General features: G+C 39.0%; 2 protein-coding genes across 5 annotated transcripts; one reads left to right on the top strand and one right to left on the bottom strand.

Moving 5' to 3' along the window:
• Positions 1-1980: 1980 nt before the first annotated feature.
• On the bottom strand, positions 1981-13861 carry ndel1a (nudE neurodevelopment protein 1-like 1a). Of its 3 annotated transcripts, XM_032575034.1 has the most exons (10): positions 13743-13861; positions 10994-11090; positions 7547-7700; positions 6652-6800; positions 5904-6040; positions 5471-5644; positions 4697-4791; positions 4462-4607; positions 4326-4360; positions 1981-3124 (listed from the first exon to the last, which is right to left on the bottom strand). In XM_032575034.1, the coding sequence occupies exons 2-10, from the start codon at positions 11077-11079 to the stop codon at positions 3114-3116; spliced, it is 987 nt and encodes a 328-aa protein (XP_032430925.1). In that variant the 5' UTR covers positions 11080-11090; positions 13743-13861; the 3' UTR covers positions 1981-3113. The 3 variants fall into 3 exon arrangements, with proteins under 3 accessions (XP_032430925.1, XP_032430924.1, XP_032430926.1); XM_032575033.1 differs by lacking the exon at positions 4326-4360; XM_032575035.1 differs by lacking the exon at positions 4326-4360 and having other exon boundaries at positions 4484-4607.
• An 858-nt stretch (positions 13862-14719) lies between these two features.
• Positions 14720-19084, top strand: tex47 (testis expressed 47). Of its 2 annotated transcripts, XM_032575325.1 has the most exons (8): positions 14720-14892; positions 16404-16476; positions 16879-16985; positions 17057-17121; positions 17837-17912; positions 18036-18170; positions 18622-18769; positions 18922-19084. In XM_032575325.1, the coding sequence occupies exons 1-8, from the start codon at positions 14833-14835 to the stop codon at positions 18948-18950; spliced, it is 693 nt and encodes a 230-aa protein (XP_032431216.1). In that variant the 5' UTR covers positions 14720-14832; the 3' UTR covers positions 18951-19084. The 2 variants fall into 2 exon arrangements, with proteins under 2 accessions (XP_032431216.1, XP_032431215.1); XM_032575324.1 differs by having other exon boundaries at positions 17837-18170.
• Positions 19085-20091: the final 1007 nt, after the last annotated feature.

Genomic DNA, 20091 nt, shown 5'->3' with positions numbered 1-20091 from the left:
TATATATGAATCGCTGTGAAGAAATCAGACCTTAGGCAGTGAAACACTAAATTGCAGCTGTGAATCTGGAACTCTGTGTTGGTTTAGATCCTTTTAAATCTGTCAGTGCTGTGTGTTTTTTGCTGGGTTTGGAGTCTTTGCAGAAGAAAAATAGCAAGTGACTTGCATCTGATGAATTCTAGCTTGTATGGTCCTGACAGATGACCGGCTGGTCAAAAGCTTAAAAATCCGATCTTTTTCTGATCACTGAACTCACCCTGCGAGTCACTACCAGGACACACTGACCAAGCTCCATGATATGGAAATAGTTATTGGGGGCTATTAGTACTGTCAGTAATGTGTTTAAAATTGATTTAGAGGAAGCACCGAGACATAAGAAATAATTTAAAAGGAAAGTGTAATTTTTCCAACAAGTGCAGTTAAAATAAAGTTTTAGAAAAAAACAGAGATTGCTGTTAGTTAAGTGCTAACTGCTTAATTGTGTTAACTAGATTCACAAAAGATTGTGAAGCTAGTTTAAATATTACCCGTAAAAATATGTATATAACCCGGCTTCATTGCCACTCTGTTCTCTCACGAGGTGTGACATCACCTCGGCTGCTAATATTGATAAATGATGACCACTCACAGCAGGAAGCTTTGATAAATATATTTAATGCTGTTTTTATATCCTGACTGCTGTAGTACAGAAGGAGAACGGCCGGTTTTAGCATGACACATGCTTATAAAAACTAGAAATCAGGAGAAATCACAAATATGACAAAAAATAAACATTTGTTATTTGTGCGACTATTGCGAAAGAATCACCAGATCTGTTATTTAAAATATAATGTTGAGATCCTGCAAATGCTCAACTAGACTTACAAAGTTAATCTCAGGTTAGGTCGGTGTCTTCCATGTAAATCACTGAACTATTCCTGAAGGGTGGTGATAAATGGGAAGCTGTTGATTTAAAGAATATTCACAATTTCCCTGCTGGGTTTTACTTTTGTTATCATAACAGCTGTAGAAATCTGTCCTAGTGAGATTTCTGTTTCTTCTGCCACACAGACATAAGTTCTTCAAGGATGTGGATGTTATCCGGGCCCAGGAGCGAGCACGCAACGAGTCCAAGAGGATGGAGGTCATGGAGAGGCGACAGAAGCAGATGGAGGAGCTGGCAGAGAAGAAGAAGCAAGGCGGGGCGTGACTGAACGAAACAGACACTTCTGGGCTCTCTTCACCTTGTTAATGAAGTCAGCCGACGCCGAGCAGATCAGGAGACTCTGTAAGCCTCCACTTTTCAGAGAGAAGAGAATAAAAAAAGGGCTTTTCTAGATTTTGCACCCAGCCTGTGTGCACAGATTGATTTGTTGCCTTCAAATAGTGAAAGAAGTCAAACTGCTCTCCATGTACCAACTCCATGTGTTTCTAAACCATCTGAAGAGAATGTTGTTTGTCCAGCAGAGGGCAGAACATGCAACTTAAAGAGCTGTGTGAGTGAAAGTTGTGAGCTAAATTCTTATTATCTTTGTTGTGTTTTTATTTTCATGTAATGTTTCATATAAATGCAATGGCAAACCCTGTTCAAGAAATGGGCTTGTTACCTGAAAGCAGTTTTCATTGTGTGAAAATGGCCGATTATGAAGCGTTAAAGGGCTTAATATGAGAGCAAATTTGGAACATGATGTAGTTTTTCATGATACTATTCTAGAGGAATTAATTGTGCACAGGAGTAATATATTTCAAGTTTTCATTTCTGTTAATTTTGATGTTTATAGCTCATTAAAACCCTGAATGTTGTTTTTCAGAAAATTTGAATGATGCATCAGACCAATAAAAAATATACAGGAATGTGGATCTTCTAAAAACTAAAATCTAATTATTTTTGAATGCAAATGTGGACTTATGAGGCAAATAATTTAATTTAAAAAATAATTTTTAACTTGTATTTGCCCAAGTTAGTACTTCCTTAACAATAAAATGCAGTGAAGTCATTTGTGATAATAAATACATCTTTTATTGGTTACATGCAGTCAAGAAATCAAATAAACCTACAAACAGCAAAAAACACATTGCACTAAAACTGACCTACATTCCACATAAACCTAGAAATAAATTGTGCAATGACTTTAAAAAAAGTTAAAACAGGTAAAAAGAGAACAGAAATTAAATTGAGGGATAGTTCAGATTTTTAGATGCACAAGTTAGATTTGAACAAACAGAGTTCTGTTAAAAAATATTCAACATAATAAAAAAAAAACTGAGGCAGACCTCAAACCAACAGTCTGCAGCATAAACAGCCATGGACCAAAATCACAATCAATAAAAATGTATTTTGTGTTGATCAAAGATCGCAGAAACCTGCTTTGTTTGGCTCCGTCTTAACTTAACACTCACTAGGTAAGATACTGACTGCTCATAATGTCTCTCGAACAGCATGAGTAGAAAATCTGAACTATCCCTTTAGCATGTCTGAACTCTCCACTTTGTTGCTGAGCTGTGAACGCGGATCAATATGACCAATACTGTACGCTTCATGTCACAAAGTTTAAAGTTACGTTGTGTGACTCGCTACAAAGACTCACTAGACACTAGTTCTGTAAATAAACCAGGCGTGCTTCAACACCTTCCAACACCAGAGAAAAGGACTTAAACATTGTTCAAGCACACGTATTGAACAATTTAAATTAACCGACACGGCCGACATGTGTGAAGGTTTAGCTGACATTATTGCTAAGTAAGAATGTGAGAAATTCCGCTTACAAGTGAGAAAAGTGTTGTTTATTGTGTCAGAAATGTAACATTTGCATAATATTTTCCTTTGATCGACATGATGCACTCAACAAACCCGAGTCAGGTGAGCAGAAAGACCCTCATAGTCTTTCTCAGAGCCAGACAAGATAAACAAACACCCTTTACTCACACGTGGAGCCATCATTACAGCAGTTACAAAGCACAAGAGTCGAGTCAGAACAACAGACGGCGTTAAACAACAAGGAGGGCGCAGCTGGAGACGGTGCAACGAAGCTTTCGATCTCTGCTCCTGTGCTACACAGCCAGGCGCACCAAGCCGGGTGAGGAAGCGGCGGGAGCGGAGGTGATGGCTGTCAGGGTCCCGGGGTTGAGCCTGTTCACCGTCCCGCTGCAACAAACAGACCCAAACAATGTCACCATCCACGCATCACTTCCTCTGTACAGAATCCAGAACTGACTCAACGTGAACGTCGTTCCATTTATGATTTCAGCAACTTTCAGACACGCAAATTATCCACACATCTTCATGTGTGTAGATTAAAAGGTTTATAGACATTTATAGACATTTTCCTGGTATGTTTCTTTTGTCTGAAAAGATCAGGCAAAACTCTAAAGCAAAGACCCAATATGTTTAAGAAAATAGAAAATGAAAATGAAGATAGAAGCTCATTTTCCATAGCGTTATGATTCCAGGTAGAGTTTAAACTGATTAGATTTAGTAGCAACAAGTATCTCAAGGAGCTCACAACTTTCCACAACTCACAGGTCACTTTCCTGGAATAAGCAAAGACAAATTTATTTGTTTTGCACATTTGAGCCACAAGACAATTCAGAGGACTTTACACGATGCATGAACACACTGATTACTTTTCAGAACTGTTTTAAAATAAACTAAATCTGCGTCGGTAAAGGAATGCAGCCAGTAAGTTCCTGGTGAGTTCTGTAAAAGTTACAGAGAATGAATGTTAACATGTAAGATACTCAGCAAACAGGTGGAACAAACCAGAAAACCTCACGACTCCTAGTAGGACAACGGCCCTAAACATGCAGCCAGAGCTACAATGAAGGGTTTGGATTAAGCAAACTTATGTGTTAGAATGGCCCAGTCAAAGCCCAGAGCTAAATCCCATTTAGAATCTGGTGGCAAGACTTTACTCATCCTTTCCAACCCTTATCGTTCGCTTGCTTCTTCCTGTCCTTCCTAACCTGCCTGCTAATCGTATTGATAGAGTGGCTTCCAGTTGACTCTCTCTCACTTTCTCAGCTGCCTTTATTATATGATTGTACAGAAATAAAGCCAGCTTATAAGTTTATAAGGGTCCCATGATCTGGGTTATATTTTCAGCTAAAATATTTTTTTTGTGCAATGAATTAATTTGCGTCACTGCCAGAAGTTTAGGCCGTCACTCTACCAGTTCAGGTCTGATAAAAGACTCCATAACGGGACATCAGAGCTCTACCGCCACCGTCAATCAGCTCACTCCAGCCCACCACCACCTTTATTTCTACGTGATTAGAGAGGAGGCTTGTTAGGCCCAACACAGCATGCGTCCCAAAACCTTCTCCGCAGGTAAAGGAGCTGGATTTACCCAGAACTAACGCCGGGAATATGACTCTCTCGGTTCTGCTGGGACAAAACGCACACACGTTTGAGATTCCTGTCATCATTTCATCTGTGAAAGCGTATAGTATGCCAGTAACATGCTGTGTGCGCGCGTCACTTACGCTCTGTCAAAGTACGACGTACTGAGTGCTTGAGCGTAGCTGGTTGTGTTTGCGTTGAGCGCGTTGCTGTTGTCCAGAGAGAACGCCTTCCGGGCTTTCTGGTCTTTACCGAAGTTCCTGCAGGCGGCGAGCTTCGACTCCAGAGCCTGGATGGAGGTAAAAACACTAAGAGGGAAGAAGGGAGAGTTTCTGGAGAGAGACGCAGCGGGTAAAACAGGAAGAAGGAATCCCTCACCCCCACTTTCCGGAGCAAATCACTGACGATGTTGAGCGCTGAGATTCTGGCAGAGGGAGTCAGAGGACAGTTGCTGCCGTAGCCGTTAGACAGAACTGAAACAGCAACAAAGAATAAAAACTAAAACCAGTAAATCTAAGACTGTTTTTTGACTTTTGGGTTGTATTGAACAAAAAATAAAAGTCTGGGATGTTTTAAAAAATGTGAAAATAAAAATAGTTGTAGTGTTTTCCATATTTTTTTTACTTGTTTTCTAAATTTGATTTTATTTATTTTACAACTTGGTTTTTGTTAGGACAGTGGTGGCTTCATCACAAGGCTGTTGACCAAAAATAAGTTTCGTCTCATTTTCTCTACATTTCAAAAAGCACAAAGAAAGAAAATATGTATTAAATGCTTAAATAAAATAAAGAAAGAAAATAACAAAATGCAATTTTATGAATTTTAATCACTGATCATGCTTTTCTTGAATTTTATTTTACATGTTTTATTTTTTATTTTTCTCAAATTATGTTTTGTATATTTTCTGCGTATTGATAAGAAAATCCCTTTTTTTGAATTCCTTTTCTCTAAAGCTTAGATGTTAACAATTTTGTTTCTCTTTTTAGAAAACTTTATCACCGTAAGATAACCCTCCAGAAACCAGGAAGCCTTTCTCTAGCCGTTTCATCTTCCTTTACGTAAAATTAAATCAGCAGGACATTTTGATAAGTCACGTTTTCTAGTCTGAACCCGTCTGACGATGAAGGTAACGCAGTCGGATGAACAATCTACCTGATGGATTGGCGAAGGCGTTGTCCAGACTTTTGGTCAGAGGCGTTGCAGGGAGGGAGAGGGAGGCTTGTACTGCGGAGTCCATCTTGATGTTGTCCTGCGTTGGGGAACTCGGAGCCGACATCCGGCTCATGTCTGCCTGCCTCTCTCGCACGGCCAGCTCCTGACGCAAATCTTTAAACCCCAACAGAGCAAAAAAAAAAGGTCAGCAGGAGCCTTGAAAAAATACTTACATCATTTTAAAATGGTCATATTTTGTCATGTTACAGCCTCAAGCTTCAATCTGTTTTACTGAGAAACATTGTGAAGTCGAAGTCCACGAACATCAATTTCCACGTCTTTATTAGTTACGTTATGGCAATGAGAGGAAGGCGAACGCAGCAGCTGAGTGAGTGACAGAGTGGATCATTTGTGGGATTTAGTCAATAACCACCTCGAGCTTCATCCTTTAACCTTTGCACCGACACCAGAAGCGACTCCTTCTCGTCCAGCTCGCTCTCCAGGAAGGCGTTCCTCTCGATGGCCTGGTTCAGGCGCTGCTCGAAGTTCTCCAGAGAAACGATGGTGGCTCTGAGGACGCAGCGTAAACATCAAGACGGGACAAAAGCATCACTATTTCACTGCAAAAACACAAAATTTCACCAAGTATTTTGTTTATTTTCAAGTGAAAACATCTTATCACGCTTGAAATAAGACAAAGCTAACTTACAAGTAACTTTTCTGCAAGATATAGAAGCTTGTTTTAGCTAAATAATTCCTTAATATTAATGAATAAAAGTTGTAGTTCCACTAGTAGATTATCTCAATTATAACAAGACATTTATCCCATGTTACAAGTGAAATAATCTGCCAGTGGAACTAGAAAATTTTCATCAATATTAAGAAGTCATTGACTTAAACTTATATATTTTCTGAAAAGTTACTTGTAAGTTAGTTTTGTTTTACTCCATAATGATATTTGCACTAGAAACATGACAAAAAAAAAATACTTTTTGCTTTTTCAGGGTTTGATCTGAAAGAAGTTCTTTAAAATGAAAAAAAAAACATCTGAACAGATCAATTTTGATTTCTAACCTTTTTCCGTCTGAAGACCACGCAGAATGTTCAGTGTTATTTGTACACAACTTTTAAAAAATGTGCAATGCAGTAACTAAATGTAACTGGGAATAACATGCACAGACCGTTTGGCTCTCTCCAGGTCGTCGTTGGACTGCTCCAGCTCTCGGACGTATTTGTGGAGCTTCTCCTTGATGCTGCGCGTTTGTCCCAGGTCGTCCTCCAGCACCGAGATCTGCTTGAAGCTCTGAGAGTACTGCTGCTCCAGCCGCTCCTGAAAACGGAGATGTTCAAAATAACCATTTCAATAGAGACATGGACACAATGTTCCAGCTCCTGTTGCTCATCACCGTCCATCTTTCTTCAATATGCCCTCTTTTAGCTCTTTCCACTCCTGCGGCGGATGTGAACTGTGACCCATTTATCCCGGAGACAATAAGCTCAATAAAAACCACGAGGCTTTCTGTGTCTGACCTACATCTGCTGATGAATCGCCGTGGGAACAGAAAGCAGCCACACGGGTCTGTGTTTCTGCTCCTGTGCCTGCTGAAAACCAGGGATACCTAAAGCAAACATTTTTTGCTTTAGGTATCTTTAGTCAGTACTTAAAGTAGCAGGTACTGACTCAAATCATCAGCAGGGAGGCAGGGGAGCTTCTGGGCCAAGATGTCTGACGGGTTTTCGTTTACCAGACATGGACCAGAACAAAGACTGTGTGAAGAATTTCTGATTTTCACATTTTTATTGTGTAAAAAGCAGCTGGAAACATGGACTAGGAAACATGGTAATTATAGGAATGAGTCTGAGCCTCATGAATTATTTATTAGAGCTGTGCATGTCGGTGTTCGGAAAGAATGGGGTCAAGCAGGTGGCAGGATTAGAAAAGAGGGGGTCTCAGATACGTTTGCAAACGGCTCCACCTCCAGCTTTAAATCCTCCCTTAACAGAAATGTTTGATTTAGGGCTCCAAAACAAGAAGGCGGCCAGTATCAGGTGTTTTGTGGCTGTTTCTGGAGTTACCTTCAGCGTCTCCAACTCGTTCTTCAGCCGCTGGTTTTCGGAGTGCAGGTCTTTGACGCGGTGCTCAGCCTGGCCCAGCTGGGCCTCCAGCTCGGCCTCCAGCTCTCTGCTCCCCTCCTGGTACTCCAGCAGCTCCTCCTGGGCCTCCTCACAGCTGTGATGTGAGCAGCCATTAGACAACAGGAGGAGGTCTCAGCGGAGCCGGGAGCCATGAATCAACTGCTACAGCTAAAAACATTTTTTGTTTTTTTTACTTTTTCATGTTTATTTTATCGAGCCGCAGCTCTGACCCACATACAGCCAACAAAACTCAAACACGGGAGGCGCTTCGGCGGATTTACGTGCTCAGCATTACTACATTTGTCAGGGGGTCAGAGGTCAGAGGTCAGTCTGTACTTCAAGTGTAGATGTGTCTTGCTTCCCTGCGGTAGAAATATGATAGACTGTGTTGATGATGGCAAAAGAGGAAGAAGAAGAAGAAAAAAGGAAATCCTTAAAGCACCTTGATAAAGCTACGGCAAAAAGAGGCAATGTGGGGGTCGGTCACCCAGTCTCCATGGCAACCATGAGTAATTCACTGTAATACAGAGAGGAGATCTTCCCAGCCCACATCCATCACCATCTACAACAATTCTTTGAAGAATATATGAATAATATGAATTACAGCAACATTTTAATTTTGGGATCAATAAAGTATTTTTGAATTAAACATCTTAGTTTGGAGATTTCTGTCCAACCACTCAAAATGTAAACATGCGATAAAACTGGAATCGCGCTTATTTTTAGTTACAATTTTGGATAACAAAAACTCCTGCTGGGTCTGGCATAAAAAGAAGGATAAAAATGCCCAATGGTAATTATGGTGAAGGACGTGTGATGCTGTGGGCTTCTCTCCCTCTTACTGGAGGGAAAAACCTCTTGAACTCCTTGAAACACCAGCAGATTTTGGAAAAAATATATATACTTAAACTGAAGCTTCATCATGGTTAGGCCTTTCAGCAGGATAATGATACAGAACGTGTGACCAAATCCACTCAGAAATGATTCGCCTGACACAAAATTAACCTTTTTTCAGGACTATCTCAGCATCCAGATCTAAAACCTTCTGAAAACCTGAGGAGGATCTAAAGAGACACAGAGGAATAATCAGAGATCCCTCTCTCTGAATATTACCACTCGATAAAAAGATGTAGGACGAGACTGATTGCTGTCCTATAAATGATCTGTTATTTCTTCCCCAGTGAACACATTGCATTAAACTCACATCCACTGTGGGTGACAATAAATGTGACCATTTCTGTTAATAACGTGGTAGAAATGTAAGAATTTCTTTTACTGGCTCAGTTTTTCCTGATCACTGTAATATTCCGTGTTTGATTCAAATGATTTGGTACTTGTAGAAAATATATCTTTTGACTCTCAGTCAACTTAAAGATAATATTTCAATCTGCTTCCTTTTGCAGGATGTAATGGAAGGTTGTTGTTTTTTTTGCTCTACAGTGTCCGATAATCATACAATGATGTGAAATTTGCGAATCTGGAATAAAAAAATTTGTTTCTAAATATTTGGTGTTCCCTGATAGAGTTTCACCAAACTTTCTACAAAACAGGACAACATTGTTAGATTAGCTTCTGCTTTTGGCGTACAAACTCTGCTCTCTCAGATTGATGCTGTTCAACTAAAACTGGTGGTAAAAGCAGAAATGACATATTTACTTAGATTTAACATCAAATATTAATGAATCAACGTGAAACCAGGCCTGAATATAAAGTGAGAATCAAACTTTCTCAGTGTTTTAACCTCACTGGACTCAAATCTAACGCCCCATAACCTCTCAGAACATTTCATAAAAATCAATGTTTATCAAGATGATACTGGTGCAGATGATACAGAAGAACACGTGACTTCAGAGCAGCTTTACCGTAAAGAGCTGATTATGTAAGCGTCTGCTGACGCGGTCATGGACACACACACACACCCACACACACGCACGCACACCCCCACACATCCAGCTGTCTAAAACTGGCATCATGTGAGCTCAAGTGTTGCTGGTGGCACAGAGCCAGGGAGTCCATTTGTCCTCGGCACATGGGGGTAGTACTAAGAGAGGCTTTGAACTGGTTTCACTTTGAAAAGGTCGAATATTACACGCATGTCCACTTCATCCTTGTTACCACGCTTTAAAGATGCTCCCGCCTGGGGAAATAAGCGATCAGAATCCTCAACGGAGAAAAATCACACACTTTTAGGGTAAATTTTCATCACATGCACAGCCCATTTTGACTTGAATTACCTTTACTACAGTCATACCTTCCAACTGAGCAGAAAAAAGTTACTGTATTATTGACACAATACTTAGATAAATCAGACCAGAACACCTTCTTGTGTTTGCAGTGTCCCCCACATGGCAATCCATGCTATTTTTAAACCACAAGATATGTCTTTTGAGGTAAATAAAGGTCAAATTTCCTGCTTTAAAAGAACGCCTCTCAGTTGATGATCTATAAATAGCAGGCAGCCTCAGCTCTGAAGGATGTTTATTGTCTGAAAACTTTCACATAACTGGGTGTTGGCTTCCGTTGGCACAAGATGTTTAGAGCTCAGTTTTATCTAATCAAGTCTTTAGCTGCGTTCCAGCTTTAAGACTCAGGTAAGTTTCACTGCCTTCAGTGGGAATCGTGCAAAAAGAGGAAAAAAACAAAGAGTCTTTGCAGCTCTTTCTACCCTCTGTGAAACATGAGCTGCTGAGAGACACTTTTCCTGCTCAATGCGCAGAAGAGTGTCACTGGAGATGGAAAAACTGGTTTCATTTGAGAGCATGAAAACGAGCGGTGGAATGATAAGATACAGCGTTCCTGAACAGAGTTGCAGCTTCGCGACGTCTAAAACATCGTGAAGCTGGGAAATGATCCAAAGCACAACAGCAAGTCCAATGAATGGCTTGAAAATATATGATGTGACTTAATCAAAGTCTGAACTTAAATGCTCAAAACAAATAAATGCATGGTCTTTAAAAGAATGAATCATGCTCTAAAATACACTAAAAAATATTTCTGCACAGAAACGTCGGCCAGAATTCCCCACAGTGATGTAAAAACACTCACTGCCACTCATTATGTTCATTTGGTCCGAGTTGCGACCAAGAACGACACCATAGGTTAGTAATTTTGTGGCGTAAAGGAGCTTTTTGTGCTGCTCTTTCATATAAAATCCCTGTGAAATATTTTACATTCTTTACAGTTATATCATGATAAAAGTGGGAATGTTTACAAGAGGGTAAACATTCCCACAGTTTACCCTCTGATCTACCTTTGAAAAACAGTGAAAAGATCAGATTACCTCTAGATATTGATTATGCTCAGTAAAAACATATAAATAGCCTTTGGTAAATGATCTGACCCTTTCTGTTTCTGCAGGGGAAAAGCATCCATGTTGTCATTACTTACCCTTTCTTGTACTTGAGGGAAAGAGCTTTCCAGAAATCAATTTCCTCGTCCTTCGAGGAGAATTTTGGCATCATGTCCATTTCCATGGCAAACAAATCTACAGGAGAGAATTAGCAAAGAGCATATATTACCTTGAATTTACTTTGAATTATCAACCTCAAACAAGAGTCAAGGTAAAATCATTTTTGACAGGTAATGCCATCCTCAATTCTGTTTATAGTCATCCATTTTTACATTTAAAGACTCCTAAACACAAACCGTCTACTGCTGGCCTGAAAACTACTTGGCACCCTGATAAATCTTTATAAAGAGCCTCAAACTACATTCAGCTTTGATCAGTTTCGACAATCTTTGCCCATTCCAGCACCATCTCTCCTGATCATCCTCGGTTCTCCTCTTCAGCTCATCGTCCTCCACAGGTTTGCTACGGGTTTTGGTCTGGAAACTGGAATGGAAGAAGGTTGATTTTTTTATTTGGTGTGGTTCTGTATCGATGTAATTACATGTTTTAGATCGTTATCCGCTGAAAGATCCGATAATGACCTATTTTCAATGTAAAAAAAAAAAAAAAGACTGGGTTTATGCTGTTTTGACCAGACAGTTTGAGCCTCATCATTTTTTACAGGCAACCAATGTGATCAGACTGAACCTCTTCCGCAGGACGACAGTAAATAATGTTAACGTGATACAACCCAGCAATGTTGCACTAAATCAACTAAAGCCTAGATTTGTCAACACTTGATTAAATTAAAAAGTAGCCCTGGTTGGCTTATTTTTGGCGTTACAAAGAGATCTTGATAGTGTCCAAGGGACCAAAATTATTACAAATCCTCCATCGTACTTGACAGTGGACCAGAGGTGAGGTGTTCATGGAGTGGGAATATTTAATCAAAGCCCACAGTTCCAGTAAAAGTCTCAGGAGAGTGTAGCAGAAGCCTCATGTTTCAATGTTTGACCCTAACCCAGCGATAAATGTGGAGGGCGCTAGTAAACTGAAGTTATTATTTTTGGTCCTAAAGAGGAACGATCTAGAATCAATGCACAGCTTCAGTTATTACAACTAAAACCTAGAGATCAGGCCCGAAACCTGGGAGTAGTGATGGACTCTGACCTGAACCTTCAGAGCCACATAAAGACAGTTACAAAGTCGGCCTGCTATCACCTGAAGAACATTAGAGGACCTATGTCTCAGCGAGATCTAGAGAAACTCATCCATGCGTTCATCTTCAGTCGTATTGATTATTGCAACAGCGTCTTCACAGGTCTGTCCAACAAATCAATCAAACAGCTGCAGCTGATCCAGAATGCTGCTGCTGGCGTTCTGACTAAAACCAGGAAGATAGAGCACATAACACCAGTTTTAAAGTCCCTACACTGGCTCCCTGTAGCTCAAAGAATAGACTTTAAAATACTGTTGTTAGTTTATAAATCACTGAACGGCTTAGCACCACAATACATTAAAGATATGCTTTTATTGTATCAACCTTCCAGACCTCTCAGGTCTTCCGGTTCTGGTTCTGCTCTGCATCCCCAGAACCAGAACCAAATGAGGAGAAGCAGCTTTCAGCATCTATGCACCACAAATTTGGAACAAACTTCCAGAAAACTGTAAAACAGCTGAAACACTGACTTCCTTTAAATCTCAACTGAAAACCCACCTGTTTAGAATTGTATTTGAAATGTAATCAATTACAAATTTATTGATGGAACTTGACTTCATGTCGTGTTTTGATTATTGATTCTATATTGCATTGTGTTTTTGTGTTTGTTATGATGTAAAGCACTTTGAAATGCCTTGCTGCTGAAATGTGCTATACAAATAAAATTTGATTGATTGATTGATTGATAAACGCAGTGCATATATAAGACAAAGTGAGACTGGGACTTACACCACAGCAGGGCATTATTAATCAGAAACACTCAGTGAAGACTAGCAGCCTCCAACATGATGGTTAAACAAAGGGCTTCATACAAATGTATGTCACACTTCTCAGGTCTTTATTTGTAAAACTTTTTTTTTTTTTGCATGTGTTGTTTCATTCCACTCACAACTATGAGATAGTTCATCATATGAAATCTCCAAAAAAATACAATAAGATGTACAGAGCTGCTGGAATGACTTTTTATTACATTCAATAATGATGAGATCAAAACACATTTGTACATAAAAAAGATCTTAATTTAGTCTAATTTGATTACATAGAGCACTTTTAATGTCTAACAGACAATATTATTTTATTCATAAATGGTGATCAAATAATTTATCTTGTCTATTATTAAATGTTTAGCGTATTTATTATTTACGACTAGTGTCACATCAAAATACCCTTAAATTAGGTGGGGATTATATTTTTCGTCTTTCAGAAATGACACGATACTTTTTTATATATATATATATAAATGGATCTGGGTTTAATGGGTTAATCGATGATGAAGCTGAACACAGATCAGATGTTTATCAGATTTTAATGGCTCATAAAGAAAATATTAAGTTGTACATTCTACTGAAATGTAGACAAAATGATAATAAGCGTCCATTTTTCCATATTTATATTTAATATCGGACTTTATTGGGGTTAGGGCGAGACACATCGGTGATGCTGTTGAGCTCAGCTGTCAAAACTGGGTGTGCAACAATCCGAACACACGGCCAGCCAGAGGCGACCACGATGGATCCAGTATTTTAATTATGTTTATTTATTTTTTTACTTCAAGAAAAGGACTATATAAAAACAAAATGCATCAGTACCTGATCATCGCTTCCAAAGGTTTATCGGTCCATCGCTGCTCGGAGCTGCTGAAGCTGACCGTCCTCTGCTGTCTGATCTCCGCTCCACCGGGCTCAGCGCGATTTAAAGGGGAACACACCTATAAAATAAATCACAGTTTCTCCTATTATTAATTCCTTTTCTATCTATTTCTACGGGATGTTGAGAGTGAGTAATTTATCTCCACAGAGGAACACAGAATAAAAATATGCATATTTGAAACACATTTTAAATACGTTAGAGGTTAAAAATTTACATACAAATGATTTTTTAATGGGAAAAAGGTCATGGTTGTTGACGGCATTTAAAATAAATTCACTGATTTGGGAATGCATTTTTTATTTTTATTTATTTTATTTTTTTACAGAAAATCATTTAGATTTAAGGTGGACCAGTGGACCAGTGGACCTGCTCCATGGGCGTTACTACTGCGCAATATTGCGCATAAGACACAAGTTTATTAAAATAGCACCACCTACTGGTAATCCAAGAGCACAGACTGTGCTATTTAAAGGATGTGGTTAAGAGCTATATTTCAGATTTGCAATACAACGTCAAGTAAATATGACAGATTGGGATGTAAAAATATGTATAAAAAATAATAATAATAATTAAAAAAAAACAACAGAAAAAAGGGGAAACAGTGACGAGAAACTGAAAGAAGTTGCTTTAAAATGTTCCATCTTTCAACCATGACATTTTTTAATGAAGAGCTTCCATATTAAGCTAGCGAATATGTATCAGGTCTGCCCTATATTTCAAGATAAAATTTCAGCAGTAAGTTTACTCACAAACCTAAATTAGTCCGAAATATTAATTGCTGTATAATTTTATTTCTATGTATAGCTATAATTTTCAACCAAGTACAATCAAGTAAAAACAAACAAACACAGACAAAAGACAAAACAGACCCAAAAAAACTAAAACAACAAAAAAAACCCGTTTATTCTTACGTCGTGACGTCAGAGCGCATGTTGAGGGAACGTGTTACCGTGGTAACGGAGGACCAGCTCAGCTGTCCTGAGTATTTCCTAGGAGCTTCAAAGTCTTCCTTCAAACTTCTGGGACGCCATGGAGGATGATGAAGAGAGAAAAACTTTGTTTGACGTGGTGTACGGCAGAAAGTCAGAGGTCTGTGCCGAAAGTTCGCAAAATGCTGCGTTTTATTTGTCTCGGAAGTCACAATTTCGGCCTGGAAGTGACATCACATTTAGTAAACAAAGCTGTCATAAATACGAATTAAAAGATCGCTCCTGCAAGTTGCACAGTGTTAGTGCACAGTGGCCACATTGGATGTTTAGGACACATTTGTAACATGCACTGTACTGAATTGTTAAAAGCACTAACCCGTTTTCTGTGTACTGAAAATAATAATTCAAGCTAGTTTTCTAAATTGCAGTGGTTCATTGTTCGGTCTATAGGTTGATTTGGTCCCCAAATCTGACTTCCGAGGCAAATGTAGTATAACATTGTGGCAATGTGTAAAATACAACCTTGTTCATTCTTCTCACAAGTAAACTGTGTTGCCATTTCTGTATACATTTCTGAAAAGACACGAGTAGGCATGTAATGTCATTATTGAGCAAAGGGGGACTTTATGGGTGTCCAACTTGATCCTTCTTGTTTCATGTGTCACTGCCGCACATCTAAGTCAAAAGGCTGAATTATTTCCTCCGCATGTCATTGTGTCCTGCAGAGATTTCCTAATGAACGACATGTTTGATTCTGGAAATGGATAAATATTGAAACATGTAGGAGTTCAGGGTTTTTATGGCAAAAATAATTGCAGTTTGGTCCCTTGAATTTCACATTTTGTCACAGGACGATCAAGTTTTAACAGTTTTGGAGTTTTTTGTGGTAGAAACTATTTTACTATTTTGCTGCAGATACTGCTGCAAAGGCGAGTCTCTACCAGTTTTACTGCTTCTCTTATTAATGTCCTCTCTGCCAGTTTCGGTCAACGGTAACTATTGATCATGCTTTTCCAGTTTCAGATTATGGACGTTCAAAGCCTGAAACACTGGTTTTATAACCTAACCCTGCTTTAAACATCTCCACAGCTTTATTCCTGGCCTGTTTGCTGTCTTCCTTAGTCTCCATAATGTTTGTTCGCCTTTAAAACTTATGTGAGACCTTTATAGAGCAGGTCTTTGCTGTATTTTGTTCTGAATATCCAGCTCCTCCTCTATTTCACCTTCAGTGTTTACACCACAAGGTTATCCTTGAATGAGGTGAGAAAGAGTCACAGAAGAAAGCTGCAGGCTTGGTCTTTTAGGGCCTGGAGAACAATGGGTTTCTAGGGTGTAAGCTGTTGAAACACACAACAGAAAAGCTCGGTGAGACTTTGCTCTGTCGCTACTTCAGCAAAACTCAGACAGAGATGAGGTTGGAATAACAAGTGATGCAGAAAATGGAGGCAGAAGAAACAAAAGAGGAGAGTAGGACTAGTTTATTATACCAGATGAAGAAGGAAAAGATGGAGGAAGATGTGGTTTGTATACAGTTTGGGTTTTTTTCATGGATTTAATTAAACAAATTTGTTTCTTTTTATTCTTAAAAAGGTCAAAAAGCTAATAATACAGACACTGTCAGGTAGCAAGCTGGCTAATTCTGAAGGCTCTTCATTTTCTCTCTCTCTGCAGAAGGTCGTGCTGCAGCAGCTGACGATGGTAGCCCAAGTCCCCAGGGATTCTGCTGATAGAACAGAACTGGGAGGTCAGCCACCAATTACCTTACAGCTATAGAGCTTGACACTTTAATTATCTGATACCAATTTAATTCAGTTTTCCTTAAGGGGGACTGATAATGTGACAATATTCCTTGTGATATAGTAAACGAATAGCCCTACATTCTAGTCTGTGCAGAAAAACCCCAGAGGGACATTTTTTTTCTAGTAAAATCCTGTCCTGTCTTCACCGTCTGAGTGTTTTTACACCTCCTTGTGTAAATGTCTGTTCATCGACGTTTATGAGAGCTGCTGACGAAATCCCTAGACATTTACTGGAGTAGAAAACCAACTATAAAAGCTGGGATAGTAGTGGAGCTGTGTGTTTATAACGAGCTGGTTTTTATGTGGCAGTGTGCAGCCTAACAAACTGTTTGTTTGCTTCTGAGCAGCTCGTTATCAAAATCTCCTCACTCAGTTAACCAAACAGCACAAGTTGGATTATGGGATCACAGGGCTGCTGCTCATTTATCCCACCTGTCTGCTACACATCATTGAGGCAAGTTCTGCTTCCAGGTAAAAGTCAGATTGTCAGATTTGTACATATAGATGACTGTGTTTGTCTTACAGGCATCTGAATACATGCTGGATTGTTTTTTGAACGAACTCCAAGCCACGCAGGAACAGCCGGAGTGGTAACCATCCCTTTGCTAATGTTTGCTAATGAGAACGTGTCAGAATCATTGTTCCCCGAGTCTCTTTCTATATTTTCCTTGGTCTCTAACGAACCTCTGAGGCCCAAATTAACGCTTAGGTTAAATCACACATATTAGACCTCCATTTACTCCAAAGGTGACATTTGGAGACAATTTACATTTTCTCGTTTGAATGAATAGTTTTGCAATAAACTTCTATTAGGTGCGTTTGGCCTGATGCCAAAGACTCTTTTGTTTTCAGGCAGCAGATGAAGCAAAAGTCATAACAAAGGCAATAAAATTTGGCTCGATTCATAAAATCTGCACACTTCACATCAGTCCACCCAGCAGAAAGCATTTGAGCTGCAAATGTTTTCCACAGAAAGTGAAGGAATCGACAAACATTAGCAGCCATCAGCGAGTTCAGGAGCTAAATGTAAGCTGACTGACATTTAGTCAGCTTACATTTAGTAGCCAGTATGACTTTCCCTTGAGTTGTGCTACCAGAATGGCTAAAACAGCCTAACATGAGTTAAACTTAAAACGCCTTCAGTTTGCCATCATTAATGTGAAATTACAGCTGCTCAAAGGCGGATGGAGATGAATGAAATGAATTAAATGATTTTGTTACTGCTGACAAACTGCTGAAAATGTTTCCAGAGGTAGACCTGTGAAGGTTGAGCTGCATTTAAAGGCCTGCAAACTCTCTTTTCAGCAACTTGCTGGAAGCTAAGATTGCTTTCATGTGGCATAGTCTGGAAAGCAGACAGTTCAAGCAATGGAGCTACAAGGTGAGCTCTTTACATCTGTTCCTTGAAGTGCCTAGAGATGTTTCTGCCGATACCATCAGGGTTTTTTTTTTTTCAGCTGTCACCTTTGTGTGTGTAGTTTTGAAGCTGCCTGTCATTCTGCAGGTGCTGACTGCAGATCAGATAGATGTGAACCCAGTGTTCACCAGGCTTGAAAAAGTGGAGGAGAGCATAGAGACGGTGGTCTGCCGCGTCCTGACGCCGCTGCAGAAGCTGGTTACGCATTTAGAAACTTCTAAGGTTGGTCTTCTGTTTTCTGAACAAAATGTGAAGATATAGCAAATATGTACACAATTTGTCATGTTACAATCGCAAACTTCATAATTACAAACTGGTAGGTAGATAATACATGTGTTTTATAAGTACAAATTAGAACAAAGTGCTATGTATTTGTATTCAGCTTCCCTGACTCAGGACTTTATAGAATCAACTTTTACTAAAGCCTCTATCAACTCTATTACCTCTAGTGTAAAGTCAATTTGGTCCATTCTCCTTTTTTTGGTTTCTTACTGTTTTGGGGAAAACACAGCAAATATCTGTGGCTTGTAAAGACTCTCACACCTGAGCTGTGGATCCCCGCAGATCCTCCAGAGTTACTCAATCGTACCATAACAAAAACGGACACAGTTCAAGGCATATGAATACTTGTGGAAGTCACTGCAATGTTGTGGCTGCTTGATTGTGTTTCCAGGACCTTCCAGGCGCCATCTTGGATAATAAACCAGAGTTTTTGAATCCTCCCGAGGTTTTGGAGGAGCTTTTGGACCGAGATGAACTTTTAAGTCCCCAGCAGTACCTGCAGATGTACCACAGCCCCTTAAACATCAGCATTGACTTAGGTAAAAGGAACTTCATTCTCAGTCTGAAAATAAAATTCACCTCAGTAGTTAGTAATTTCTGGTTCTATAAAAAATCATATTAACTGTAAAGTATGAACACAGATTAAAAAAAAGGAAGAATATTAACATTTTACTTTGTTGTTGTTCAACAGGACAAGTCAATCTCAGATCCTTCTTCTAGAGCTTCCAGCTATCTGTCCGTCTGTCTGTCTGAGCACCATGAAAAACACCCAGTTCACAGTGAATGTTTGTGTTTAAAGTAAGAGAGCATGTTGGAAACTTAATGTAATAAATGCAACACTGTTTTAAATCACATCAAATGGTAATTTTAACATTTTCACATGTATTTTACCTTTCTTTCCAAGGATTGAAACTTAAGCACGTCATTTTTAATTTGCGTCTTAATGTAACTTTTTTGACAGATGGGGACAGTTCAGTTCACTCTCTTATTGCACGTGTGTCAAACTCAAGGCCCGTGGGCCAAATCCGGCCCGCTGTAGGTTTTTATGTGGCCCTCTAGATTCTAGACTAAACACTAAATGTGCTTAAATATTATGTTATCAATCAAATTAATGCAGTTTTTATTTATTTACTGCCAAATGATATCAATCAGTCCCTCCAGTTTCTTGAAAATTATTGTGGAAATTTCCACAAAATCAACAAATCCCAGCACTTTTCTGAGCTAATTATTGGGAGTTTATTGCAGATTTTTCTCAAAAATTGTTAAAAACCTTCTTACCTGTACCCTCAACCCTAATTGATGTCATATTATAGCCCATAATCTATACAACGAGTAATAAAAAGTCAAATTTACCATCATAAACAAGTCCAAATATTTCCAAATTAGTACCACAAACACTCTTTATTGCAAAACATTTCTAAAAAAAATGGCGAAATCCTGGAGGGACTGAAAAGATGATCAATAATACTGTATTATTTAATTTGAAGAATTCATTGATATTTTAACAGTTTGTGAACAGGTTTTATCAATACATTCTGGCACAACCGGCCCTTTAAGAGCACTCGTGATCTTGATTTGATCCAAAACAAAAATGAGTTTGACACCCCTGTGTTATTGTTTCATCGCCAAATAATATTTTATAGTAAAGCAACTAAAATGAACTTTTTTAGAGGAGGAACAAGTAATCTATAATGTCCTAATCTGACACAAATCGATCTGTCAATAATCTGTTGGTATATAAATAGACAGAATGTGACTGAAGATATTAAATCACCTGAACAAGCTGTGAAATGCTGCAGCTCTATTTTCCAGATCCTAATTAAGTGCATCATGTTCTACTTCTGTCCATTAGACTGATATA

Source organism: Xiphophorus hellerii, chromosome 10, assembly GCF_003331165.1.
Source record: "Xiphophorus hellerii strain 12219 chromosome 10, Xiphophorus_hellerii-4.1, whole genome shotgun sequence".
Lineage (NCBI taxonomy): Eukaryota > Metazoa > Chordata > Actinopteri > Cyprinodontiformes > Poeciliidae > Xiphophorus > Xiphophorus hellerii.
Note: the sequence above shows the minus strand (reverse complement) of the source record. Positions and strands in the feature narration are given on the sequence as shown.